This window comes from Harpia harpyja, chromosome 4 (assembly GCF_026419915.1).
Source record: "Harpia harpyja isolate bHarHar1 chromosome 4, bHarHar1 primary haplotype, whole genome shotgun sequence".
Classification (NCBI taxonomy): Eukaryota; Metazoa; Chordata; class Aves; order Accipitriformes; family Accipitridae; genus Harpia; species Harpia harpyja.
In genome coordinates this window covers 54,164,073-54,176,361 of record NC_068943.1, presented here as the reverse complement: position 1 = coordinate 54,176,361, position 12,289 = coordinate 54,164,073, and the positions used below count along the sequence as shown (strand labels likewise).

The 12,289-nt window shown below is 43.1% G+C and overlaps 1 protein-coding gene across 1 annotated transcript; it reads right to left on the bottom strand.

The window, feature by feature from the left end:
• Nucleotides 1–380: 380 nt before the first annotated feature.
• Nucleotides 381–12,018, bottom strand: LOC128141167 (estradiol 17-beta-dehydrogenase 2-like). The gene is made up of 2 exons (XM_052785781.1): nucleotides 11,590–12,018; nucleotides 381–842 (listed from the first exon to the last, which is right to left on the bottom strand). The coding sequence occupies exons 1-2, from the start codon at nucleotides 11,984–11,986 to the stop codon at nucleotides 706–708; spliced, it is 534 nt and encodes a 177-aa protein (XP_052641741.1). The 5' UTR covers nucleotides 11,987–12,018; the 3' UTR covers nucleotides 381–705.
• Nucleotides 12,019–12,289: the final 271 nt, after the last annotated feature.

The following is a 12,289-nucleotide window of genomic DNA, read 5'->3' as shown; positions in this document are numbered from 1 at the left end:
AGCTCTTACATGCCTGAGAAACACCTTCAAATGGTGACAAGTCTTGCAGAGGAGACTTAGCATGCAACTAAATAATATTGTTCATAAGGCAAACAAATTTATAATGTAAATAAGTAGGTATAAATGAACATCACATGTAATAAATAGATTGAAGTCACGCTTTAATTATCAGGTTATTTCTAATCAGGAATTCTTTCTATAAACAGCTAGCCCTGACAACAAACCTCTTTCAGTGAATGCTAAGGCAGCAGTAGCTTCTGTGTGAAGAGCTAAGCAGGAAGAGAATTTCTGCCATCTGATAAAGGCTCAGTGCTGCCAGCTGCTGAACTGTATTTTGTTGATGGGAGTTGTGGGGTTTTATTTTTTTTCCATGCCAGGAGGAGGGAGCTCACGTGGTCGCTGCGACAGTGGGGACTTTGCAGAGCTGATTCTGCACGTTGGCTCTATACTACCCCGGTAGTCTTAATTACAAGCCCAGCCTGGGAGAGCAAGAGTTTTCCAGAATATTAGCTAACACCTTTGAACACGTTTTAAGCTGTCAATGGCAAACCCTGGTGAGGAGTGGCCACAAATGATGACTTTGGTTTTGAAGTTTTGAAAACCATGTTAAGGAAAAAAAACTTACCGGCTAAAACATTTTAAAGACATTTTCCCCCTCATCTAGATATTGTCAGAGAAACGCTATATGTTCAATTGTACTGACTGCTACAAGTGGTTCCTACCTGGAGCCTTGAAAACCTTCTTCCATTTATAAGAGGTTTTTCTCTCAGGTAACCTGCATGTGTCTGGTTCCTCCTCTTCCCATATCAGGATTGATGGCTTCTTCATCAGCCCATACATGCCTGCCAAATTAACAGGGTATGAGCTAAGTTAATTTGTACAGCTCATTCTTGGATTACATCAAGATGTTTCTCCAAAGACATAACAGGTACAGGTGAAATATTGCCACTTGAAAATAATTCTAATTAAAAACCTGAATGCAATGAGGTCTATAGCAGCCATCCACACTGGGGAGGAGGGAGGCCATAGTTTGCAAGACTTATAGCATTAGAAGTAGAGCTCGTTGAAAGACTGTGATTCCTCCGTGTGCCCATTGAAATTTGTTGTTACATATTCTATTGGAATTTCAAATCTTTTTTTTTTTTATAATCAGTTGCTTGAAGTTATTTTTACGAAAGCTTTAGAAACATTTCCATCAGTTATACGAAGAGGCCGTACAGAATAAATAGGAGAAAGCCCTGCTGTATGAACAACCTAATGCACTTCAAAAGGCCTAGCAACATGCTGTGATGTCAGATTATTTGTTGAAGGTCAAATCAATTTTCTCATCAGGCAAACATTACAAAATTATTTTTCTTAGAAGCAAAGCAAGCAAAGTATTTTTCCAAGAAATACTCTTGAGAAAAAATCAAATGGCATTTATTAGAAACCATCACTTGCTGGGACTTGTTCTCTTTAAGGCACTTATTCACTTCGTAATGGTAAGCCATTGCATCCAAATATCATGCAGGGACAAATTCAGGTTTAAAAGTTTTCTGCTCTGTAGGGAAAATGAATCAGAACTGGGGCCTGTTTGTCTGTGGTATAGTGAATAATCTTTGAGAGGGGATGTTTATCTGTTTGTTTGCTTACCTAGCTTTAAAACAGGGTGCCAAAGGGCTCTGACCCATAAAAATGCAGTGTCTACTGAAGGGACCACTTTTCCTTTAAATCTGGTGGCTGCTCCAAGTTGTCTCCAGACAGTGCATGTGAGGGAGAGGGGACAGGGTGGCTGCTGGTTGAGGAGACGGTGACTTCCTGCTCAAGGAAAGAAGAGACCTGCCTTGCTTTAGGGAAAGAGGGCTGGAATACAGTATTAAGGAAAGTATCTCCTTAGTGTTGAAGTGAGAGCCCAAGGAAAGCTCATGTGAATTTTTCTGGCCAAGAACTGTCCTTCTCTGTGCTGTGTTTGCTGAAAGCTGTAAAGATATCTGAAAGCTGTAGCAAAAGGCACCATGGGTGGTGCTCAGCTCCTGTTAAATGTCTGTTCATACCTGTAATGCGGGCCCAGAGAAAAGTGACTTGGACTGAACCTCTGATTCACATCTATCCCGGACCCAACTGTCTGTCCCATGGTTTAACTCCTTATGTCATTCTCATATATCAGATATTTATCATATACCTGATTTGTCATATCTGATTAATAAAGTGCAGTGCCAGATGTATTGTAATTATGCTTGGGCTGAACGTGGTCTGTGGCACGTCCCTCTGGGAGTGAGCAGAAAGACTCGCCTTGTCCCTAGTCCTCTCTGCTTCAGTGCTTTGCCTCTCTGCTTCTCAGAAAACAGTGATAAGACTTGAAGTCGTCTTTTACCTGCTCCCATGTTTTAGTTGCAGAGTCGATGCATTGCCTTGTTTTGCATCAGACAGCGTGAATCCACATGATTGACACAGGCAGACATGACCTGTGCCCTGGAGCTGGTGGCATGAATAAAAAAATCTGCTAGAGAGGTCTAAAGAGAGATGCAGAGAGCAAATGGATGGCAGTAGCATTCCTCTTGCCACCTCTCTTTCCAGCATCCAAACACTTGGGGACTTTGCTTCTGTTGTATTGTAGACTTTTTTTTTAAAGGCTGTAATTTATTCTCCTATTTCTGCCTGTATTTTTATTTTCTGGACCTTATATAAATAACACTGAAGTCTGCTGTTCTTGAATGGATGGATAAGAAGGGCACAGTCCCTCCCTTTACAGTCTGCTACCTGGTGAATTAGTCAACACTGTAGGTATGGTTATTGGAACTGCTCAGGAATTTTCCATGAGTGTGTTTACTCATTGGAAAATGTGGTCTCCATAAACTGAAAGCAGGATGGAAATTCAAATCTCTGATGAGGACTAAAAGATTTCCAGATTCTGTGCGAGTCTCAGGTAGCAAGAAAAGATAGAAAATGCATTTTTAATATATGTAAATATGAAACTGTAAAGGTGGCCAGAGGGAAGGAGTGGAAGGCAAGTAACCTGAAAGGAGTTTTAGCTTTAGATTGATGACATATCAATTAATTTAATGATGACCACTTAAAATGGGAGTGAAGAAAACAAGGCCTTAGTGGAGGACAGGCATGTGGGCTTTTACAGTAAAAGGGCAGTTCAAATACAAAACAGATTTGCAGGGGCTAGAAAAATCAAAACTTTCTTGGCACAGGTCTAAGGCCTAAGTGGACTTGTGTGGTGTGTATGTTGTGTTTCCACATTTAGGACAAGGCAGAATGGAACTTAAACAAGAATGCTGAGACCTATGGGGAAAAGCCTATGGGAAAATGGGGAAAGCAGTTAGGTGTAGCACCAGTTAGACATACAGGCATAAATGTCTGGTTTAACCACTGGGAACGGTTCTCTGATGACAAACATTTTATGGGAGGAAATACAATTACTACTCATTATTGAAAATAACTATTTGTTATTCATCAGTCTGCTGTTTTAAAAAATTAACTCCCTGTAGTCTGGGGTTAGAAATGAATGCTACCTGGCACAGCTATTTAGCAGGATAATTTCATATTGGATAGCTCATAAGTTTCAAACTGTTTGACCAAACCACAGCAATGAATACTTAATAAATGTAGTCCCAGAAACTAGGGAAGACCACCCAAGAACAGAAGGAAGGCTCTGGTTTTTGGACAATATCTTCATAACAAATCATTTGACTAACTGTAAGAAAGCATCAGGTCTAAGAGGTTTTCACTACGTGCATTTATAATTCAGTAGACCTGAAAAACAGGTGGATTTTTAAACCTCTGGTGGCAGACTGTTGTCTAGTCTAAACTGGTGCAATTTTTTTTAAGACAATGTTACTAAATCAACCTACTGTGGGGTGAAATTCATCTCTGTGCTGGGATTTTTTAAGAGCTTTGGTACTACAGGCTGTACCTGCTGGACGTTTCCTCCCAGAGCCTCCCCAGAGAACCAGCGGAACAATTTAGTGCCAAAGTGAAGCTCCTGGGGCTGAGCTGACCATGAGCCTGGCCAAGTCCTCTGTCCTGCAGCAAGGAGAACTCTGTAGAAGAGTTTGTTCCTGCTTACCTTTTCCTACTGAAAATGCCACAGCAATTGTTCTGTGTTACCTGGGAGTTTGCCGCGTAATAAGTGTTGGGAAAACAGTTTGTCATTTGGATGGGAAATTTCAAGAGAGTAGATTTAAAATAAATAAATAATCTACTCGGAAGTTCTGTAATAAGATAGATAATTTATTTCTATGTGTCAAGAAAGTATTTAATAATCATACATAGAACTATTCAATTTTTATGCATGTTCCGTCTTACTACGTAATTTAAATTAAGTCTCTAAGCATATGTCTTAGAACTGTTCAGAAGGTTTCTGTCTCCAAACACTGTAACATGGGAAGCCAGAGTTGCAGAAACCTTTTCTTTCACTTGGTTCCCTTTCCCTGTCAAAACTGTCCTCTGGAAAATTTTCCTGAAGGCTTGAGGTGAGGGGTGGAGAAAAAAAAATAGAGGTGCACACATGCTCCAAATACTCTGTCTGACAAGCTGCATTATTTCAAAGGGAGAAATAGATCTGTAGAACTCTTCGAACTCTACTCCTGGTATTTTTCAAAAATATTTGTCTGGTCGGAAGCTGTCCAACTCTGATTAATGGAAAACAATGTTTCTAAATTGGTACAAAGTTAAGCTCTTGTTTGGGACATTTTTAAATTAGTGTAAAGGTTGGGTTACATCTGTGAATATTTCCAATGACTTACAGAATCAGAGGTTAGTTTATCATCATGCATGAGTGATAAATAAATAGTTTCCCAGATACTTTTGTTTTCAGTTTACCTTGCATCTCTAATCCTACCACTGCAATTGCATGAAAATGTGTTGAAGTTCAAGAATGTTCAAGAATGACATGTCATAAATACAGATATCTTTCTGGTGATCTCTCAAAATACTCTTCAGTCTTGTGTGGTTTAATGATTGATGAAGCTTGGAAATGAAACTCTTGTCTGGGGTTTGTTGTAAGATAAACTTACACCCTGGGAGTAAAATTCATATGAGCTAAGCGGGGGCAGTGTGAGGAGGGTGTTGCTTTAGGATGGTAAAGAAGGCTTCTGGCAGAATTTAGGAGCCAGTATAATGTAAGTATCCAACTACCTGGGCCTTGTTTGGTTTCTTTTTGAGAAATGATCCATTTCTGTTCATGTTGCCTGCAACCATAAGATTTGGAAGAAAGCTAAAAAAGGTCATGGCAGCATATGGCTCTTTCACCTCCTTCTCCTTCCATAATATTATATTCAGGGCTGGTATTAGTGGTGAGCATGGCAACATGTTCTGAATACATGCAAATAAAATAACCCACTTTTTAATATATGGCAGACCAAGATGCATTTTTAATTATTGCTTAAAGATCTTGGTTTGCAAACAGAAATCCTCCAGCCACCGACAAACAGATAAACAAAGTGCTGATGTGCACAGTGGGTCTCATGGGTACCTGCTGCATTTCACAACAAACCGAGCTTGCTGTTCACAGCTCAGCTCCTGCTTTCCCTGCCCACGTATTTCCACATGGATGGCTGCCTGGTTTGTTCTTTTGAAATCTTGATGAAGTTCTCTGGCCTATAAAATACAGGTCAGGCTAGCTGACCAGACTGATCCCTGCCAGGATTAAAAACCATGATCGTGCAGAGTCCTGAGGACTCTGCACAGGGTCTGAAGTGCCAGCCCCTTCCAGCACACAGCCTTCCCGCTCAGTCCAGCAGCAGCAGGCAAGAGTGTCAGCAGTAGCAATGTGATGTGGGGGATGGAGGTGTTGAACCCGAGTGGGCTCTGCCTGCTGGTCATGAGCAAGGGGATGGGGACAGAGGAGAAGTGTTGCTGCAGCTTTTCTGGATTGTGTAACTCACTGATCATGTGTTTTTATGTGTATGTCCAGGGTGCTTGGCTCTTGGCAGAGAAATTGTCTGTTGAAATAAGAAATTACAAAAGCACTTCAGGGAAGTGAAAACTGGCCTCCCAGAAAAAGTCCAGAGGTGTTGATGCATAGCTTCTTTTAGAAAAATTAAAAAGCACATCGAGTATAGATGACGCATAGATTCTTATTTTAAAAAAGAAACTTTGAATGGGAAGCTTCCCTTCATCCTAAAACAAATAACTCCTCCCAACCTATAGTTTAAGAATGAGATCAGTTTTCTCTGTCTGGGTTGTTTCATAGCCCTGACAGGTGCTGTATGAAAGTACTTGTCTAGTTTTGATAAATCCCCAAGAGATAGGAAGGCAATATAGTTGCAAGCCTGTTTTTCAAAGACTTCTGGATAACCCATATTAAAGGCACAAAAGCATAGCTACGAAAAATTAATCATTTGACTCGTAACTCCAAGCATGGTCATTTACAGCCTGGAAAATGGCCTGATTTATCCAAGGTGGCCTGCAGTTGTTGTAGCTGAGTGAAGTTAAATAATGCAGTACTCTTTAAAATTGCATGAGTATATGATTGCGTTTGCTTTATTCATTCATAATTCCTACACCCTTGTAGTTTATTGCAGTTAATGATTATCGCATCTGTTTAATCCATCTCTGAAGTGAGTGGGAATGGCAGATTGTTGTGACTCTTCCTTGCTCATGCCATGCACGAAGCTATACTATTGCAAAAGAAAGCTGAACTTTCCCTCTGTTGTGAGTTTAGGAATGACTGTATGGCCTAGCCTTTTATCTTAAGATAAGTGTAGCATGGAAAAGTGAGTAAGGAAGGGTTACCTTCTAATAAAATAATTTGATTGACCACATTGACATCCTGAGGAAGGAAAAGAATTTCTACGGTGCGTCCACCGCACAAGGGAGCGGTTCAAATGTCTCTGTCTCTGGTTCAGGCCCACCATAAGGTCTCACTTTCTGGATCTCTGTCACAACGGTGCCTCTATGGACTAAACTGTATGACTAACCAAAGTACGTGGATGCTGAAGGAGAGGTGCAAGGCAAGTAAATGTACCAGGAGAGCGTCTACCACTGCTACCTACTGCAGAACAGAACTGTAAAAACAGCTTGACCTTTAGAAGAGGTGGAAGCTCTCCAAGAAGCCATGGGGCTGCTAGAAGCCTTGATATTTCGGCACTCTGTAGTCCTGCCAGCACCTCAGTACACAGCCTTGAGCAAGCAACTGCAGCTGTGGACACCCTTCCTTGCCTGGGATTAGCTATACTTGCCACTGGTGGTGTTACTGCCCTCGCAGCTCTGCTCAAGGAAGAGATTGCGTGAGTGTCCCATGAAGTATAGAAGAAAGTAATCAGCTGGATTAACTAAATCTACCTATTTAAATTGATCAAATGATCCAGGTGATCTTGCCTGGACTAACTTAGGAAGAGGTTATGAGAGCCACTCTGCCAGCAGCATCATGGGGGTGAGAACAGATGGCCAAGGATGACAGTCCTTTAACTCCCACTGGTCTAGCTGTCTGCACAGGGAGCTTTCTCCAGGCCCTTTGGAGTCCTCGGAACAAGGTTTGGAAACAAGCACTTACCACTGGTCTGAAACACCATGGTGAAGTGCGGAGTGAGAGAGTCTTTCGGATATGGGACCTAAGATAACTTAGGAATTAACACTATTGATTTGTATCGGTTATTTCTCTGCTTGTGAAAAAGGTATTGTCCTTCCTATTTAACAGATAGGGATGGAGGGAAGGTGATAAAGTACCAAAGAATCCAGCAGTTGTCATGTCTTAGCTGAGATTCAGGTACAAGGAATGAAATCCTGACCCTATGAAAATCAGCAGGACTCTTGCAAGCAACTTCAGCATAGCAGAGACCTGAATGATCACAGGGAGGCTGTGCTGTGCAGCCAGAGGCACTGCTCACATCGAGCATTGTCTCCCCTGCAGAAACCTGAGGCATTACAGAGGAATGGAAATAAAACAAGGAAGGAGAAAGTAGGTGGAAACAACTGGGATGCATGATGGTTGGTAGCACAGTATGAAATACTGTGAGGAGTGGGAGAGAAAGAGTGGAGAAAAGTGTGACAGGGTAGTGGGAAACCAACTTTGGTCCCTGGAGTAAGGGTAGGAAGGAAGGATGGCAGGTCCCCTGAGTGCTCTGCCATCGTGGCTGCTCTATGCACTATCAATAGGTGATCTACAGACTCACAGATGTTATAAAGTTTGGCGGAGCTCAGCATGGAGTGCAGAAAGACCTGAGGGACATTAAAGACTCTAAAAGGAGAAGACAGGATCTCTTAAGACACTGGAAGTGTTTTGGGTGCAGCTAAAGAAAAAAAACACAGTTCAAATAATCTCTAAGCCGTGAGAAAGGCTGAGACTAGATGCGAAACAGTGGTTTCTCCATTCTGTCTTGTCCTGGCAGTTTAATTCAGGGAGCTGAACTCTGTGCAGGCTAGCAGGACAGGGTCACTTAACAGCTTTGTGGGGCTTGTTCTTCTTGGCAAAGCCAGAGACAGCCAGTCTTTGGACATGGCACAGTAAATACTGATTTCACTTAGCCCCATGTCTGTTGTGCTTGTGTGTGTGATTTGGTGAACCCCAAGGTACTGCAGCAACATAGGCTACAGCAATTAATCAGACCAGTGCTCTGATTGTCTGAACTCTTCTTGAGTTGGGTCAGGTTGCCGTCTGTTGGGTCTTGCCCATCTCTGCATTTTTTTCCTCCTTGCCCTGCCCCAGCCTCCCTGCAGTCAATCCTGAAAGTCATGAAGCAATTGCCAGCATTACCAGGCAACGTGCCCAGAGAGCAACACGGTGCAGCAATTTCTCAAGCAGCTCAATCCCAGAGCACTTGGACAGGATGCCAAGAGCTCTTGCAGTACAACCTCTTGATAGTACAAGCTCAGCTACTGGAGGTGAGCAATCAAGACTCCTTCTCTCCCCTTTTTCCCTCTACCTCTTTGACCTTCTGGTCACAAAGAAAGTTTAAACATTTGATCTAAAGGCACCAAAAGCTAAAAGCCAGAAGAACCCAAGACTTTTCATGAACCAAGTTAAGCTATCACAATACAAACTATGAATTTGGAAGGGAACTGACTTGCATTTCTCTGTATCTTTGTGTTACAATCTCTTTAGACCTAATAGCACCTTAATTATTTGTACTGCCACCACAAAATCAAGGCATTAGCCTACCTGAAAATTTGGGTCTCTGGGCCTGTACTAAAATAAAAACCAGATTTAGTTGTCATAAGCCTTTTAATTCTAGAAGGAACCGTGACTAGAGGGTTGTGTCTCCATTGTGTTACTCTCAAAGGCGTTTAGGATGCATTTCAAAAGCTGTGTTTATATCAAACAAGTATCTTTTTACTTACTTACACTTGCAAAGATATAATGGTAAAAATTTCCTATGGGGACAAGTTATTAAAAAAAAATTCATAAAAACTAGCACAGAAGTCCCTTTCTTTGGAAAGCAAAAATTGCATACACATGAAGTGCGTAAGAGGAATCTTGAAATGGAGAAAGTTGTTTAATGGTTCTGCCATATCTTGTCCCTATAGCACAAACTCTCTTTTCTTCTCCTTGTCCAGATCCTGCTGAACAAACTGCATGTTGCATGTGGGGACCTATCAATGTAGTCTTTTGATTCGGTTTAAATTGTTTTATTATCAGTCAGCTGGTGGCTGGTGTTCATGTTCAACCAACCCATGCCAAAAATATTACAGCAGATCTTGCAGAATAAATACCAGCACTCACTTGAAACTGTTAACAAAGAAATCCAAGAAAACTGTGAGGTTTCTTCCCCGCCCCCACCCCCCTCCCCGACATAGTGCTTTGATCTCCCATGCAATCGGGTCAGCGCTTGGGAAATACATTTTAACATCCCCATCTGTGATGTGAATACTGTGCAGGAGATCCTAAATGTAAAACCTCACGGATCCTACAATAGACCTCCCTGACAAAAAAAAAAAAACCACAAAACCAAAAAACCCCCCAAACCTGCAAAAGCCCTTAACTAGCCCAGTGATCAAAGTATTCAAAAGCAAAAACCACAGATATCACTGGGCCAGATCCTCATTTAATTAAAACAGCATGGGCCCACGGAAATCACCAGCTCCCACAGAGCATTACTGGTTAAGAAAGTCTCTGTTGTTCATTTCCAGAGCAGGACTATGCTGATACTTATCTTTGTGAGCGTTTAGGCCTTGTCCACATAGGCAAGTTTTACCAGAATAATTTTACTAGTGTAAATTAGTCTAAATGCTCATGCAGGCAGCTGAGCATTTGGTCTGAAACCCTCTGTTTGTGTGCAGGGCACCCGTTCCCGGAGCCTGCAGGCTGCTAGTGAATGGGGGGATGTATCCTGGGCCATGCAGAGTCGCACAGGATCTGACCACTCACGCTTCTGGTCTGCTGGATGCTTCTGAGGAGAAAAGCAATATGAGATAACCTGTGCCACTGGGTCCTGAATAGCTGCAGCTAGCAGCAGGTATTGGCTAGGGTTCCCTACCACCTCTCTGAAGGCTGTCTACAGTAGGGGAGGCTTTGTGGTGCATGCTCTGATTTCCAAACTGTCCTTCCTCTGCAGAGCCTGGGACCACAAAGAAAACTTTCAGTGCTGGGCAGCAGTGGAAAGGGTCTCATTATTTGTCATGGTGAGATGTGGACGCTCAGAGATCTTGGCTCAGTGTGAGTACGCATAGAGGCTGCCCTGGGGAGACCTCAACGGGAGCCTCAGAGAAACCACAGAGAGAAGAGCAAGGAGGAGAGGGATAGAGAAGCTGGAGAAGGAAGGAGGCAGTGTGGGGAAGCAGTTGGGAGAGCTTCACTGCTCAAATGTACCTTAGGTAGGCTCACAGTGGAGGAGAGGGTTGGCCTCTTCCCTTGTAACCCCATAGTCCTGGCAGGCAGTGAGGTTACAGCCCTGACGGCTGAGGCTGAATTTTCTGTCACTTCCAAGAGGTGTAAAATTATGGCTGCAAGGACAGAGACTCCTGGATAGCAGAGCTAATTCAGCTAGGGCATAAGCCAGCCTGCCCATTGGCACCCTTCATCTGGCACCTAGAAAGAACTGGGGAGATTCCTCAGCAGAAGTGTTTACAGCCACCCCCTCAGTAGGACACTTGCCTCGTGCTGTCCCAGGTGAGCTCTGCAGGTTGCTCTCGGTCCCATATCCCCACAGAAATGATGGCAGTGTGGTTCAGAGAGACAGTCCCAGCCTGCCAGCCAAAGCTCTGACCTGACTGTTTCTTATGAATGCCACAGCAGGCAAAAAGCCAAGACGGACCTCAGGTTTTTTAATCCAGAAGAGGTTAAAAATCAGATACATTCCTTCACCTCAGGTCACTGTCTGAGTCTCTGCTCCCCCTTGTTCATCCCTGTGTTTTCTCCCAGGGTGAGTCCAGTCCTCTGTGCCTTGGTGGGACCTTCTCCTCCTCATTCCTTGGCCTACCTTGCCTTCCTCCAGGGACTGGGGTCTACTGGTGCCTTTCACAGCCACCAGAGCAGGCACTTTCCCCCAGAAAAAGCAAAATTTTTGTTTTGCACAGCAAAATGCAATGCAGTTAGAGTGTTATAACCCATTTCCTAAAGCATTCTTGCCTCCCTTGTTGGCTGATGAACTACAACGATCTCACAATCTTGTGCATTTTGATTTCTACTGTAGGCACAATCCACAAGTTTGCCCTAAAAATTACCTTTCAGGGATAAGTGGCTTTCTATGAAGGTTTTCATTGTCTTCTGATACTCATCTTCAGTCATATGGAGCTGGGCTACCTCCATGCTTGAAGAGCAGTCTTCTTCCGTAGCTGTCCCCTCCTCTTGAGGAGGCCAGTGTGCAGCAGACACCCTGAAACCTGCTTTATCCAGGTTCCTTGCAAACATCCTCCCAATGGAGCTGTTGGACACAAGAATTACAATTGCTCTCCCTTTCACATCAATGTTCCTCTCCACAATGCCGAAGGAGAAGATTATAATGAAGCAGGTCAAAAATGCGATGGAAATGCATACAAAGGCACAAAAGAGGCAGGAAAGGGTCATCGCGAGTAATAAGTCTGTGGCCAGCAAGAAGAAATGCTGCAAGAGGAATATCATCGTTAGAAGGATTAGCCGCCGCCTCGCTTGCAAGCGAGCTGAGAAAACTGCTAGGAGTCACCGTGTGCAACCATGCTGTTATAAAGCCAGGAAGCGTTGCAAAATGTGCGGAGGCAAGTCAAAACCCCATGGGGAAGATTAATCATTTTCTGGGATAGAGCAACAACGGAGATTTTCAAACCACGTACGTTTTCAGGAGAGAGCAGTGCTGTGTTTGTCTTGGCTTTGTTGTGCACTTGGATGCTCTGCTAGGCTGAAATGTAAGGATTCGGTTTGTAAGGGCATTTCGTCATGTGTCATCTT

What these genes read in the sequence shown, in the direction of transcription:
- LOC128141167 (XM_052785781.1), bottom strand. Translation starts at nt 11,986, where the DNA reads ATGATATTCCTCTTGCAGCATTTCTTCTTGCTGGCCACAGACTTATTA. An exon ending in AAGCCACTTATCCCTGAAAG is followed by an intron (nt 843 to 11,589) that starts GTAATTTTTAGG and finishes TTAATTTGGCAG; the next exon opens with GCATGTATGGGCTGATGAAG.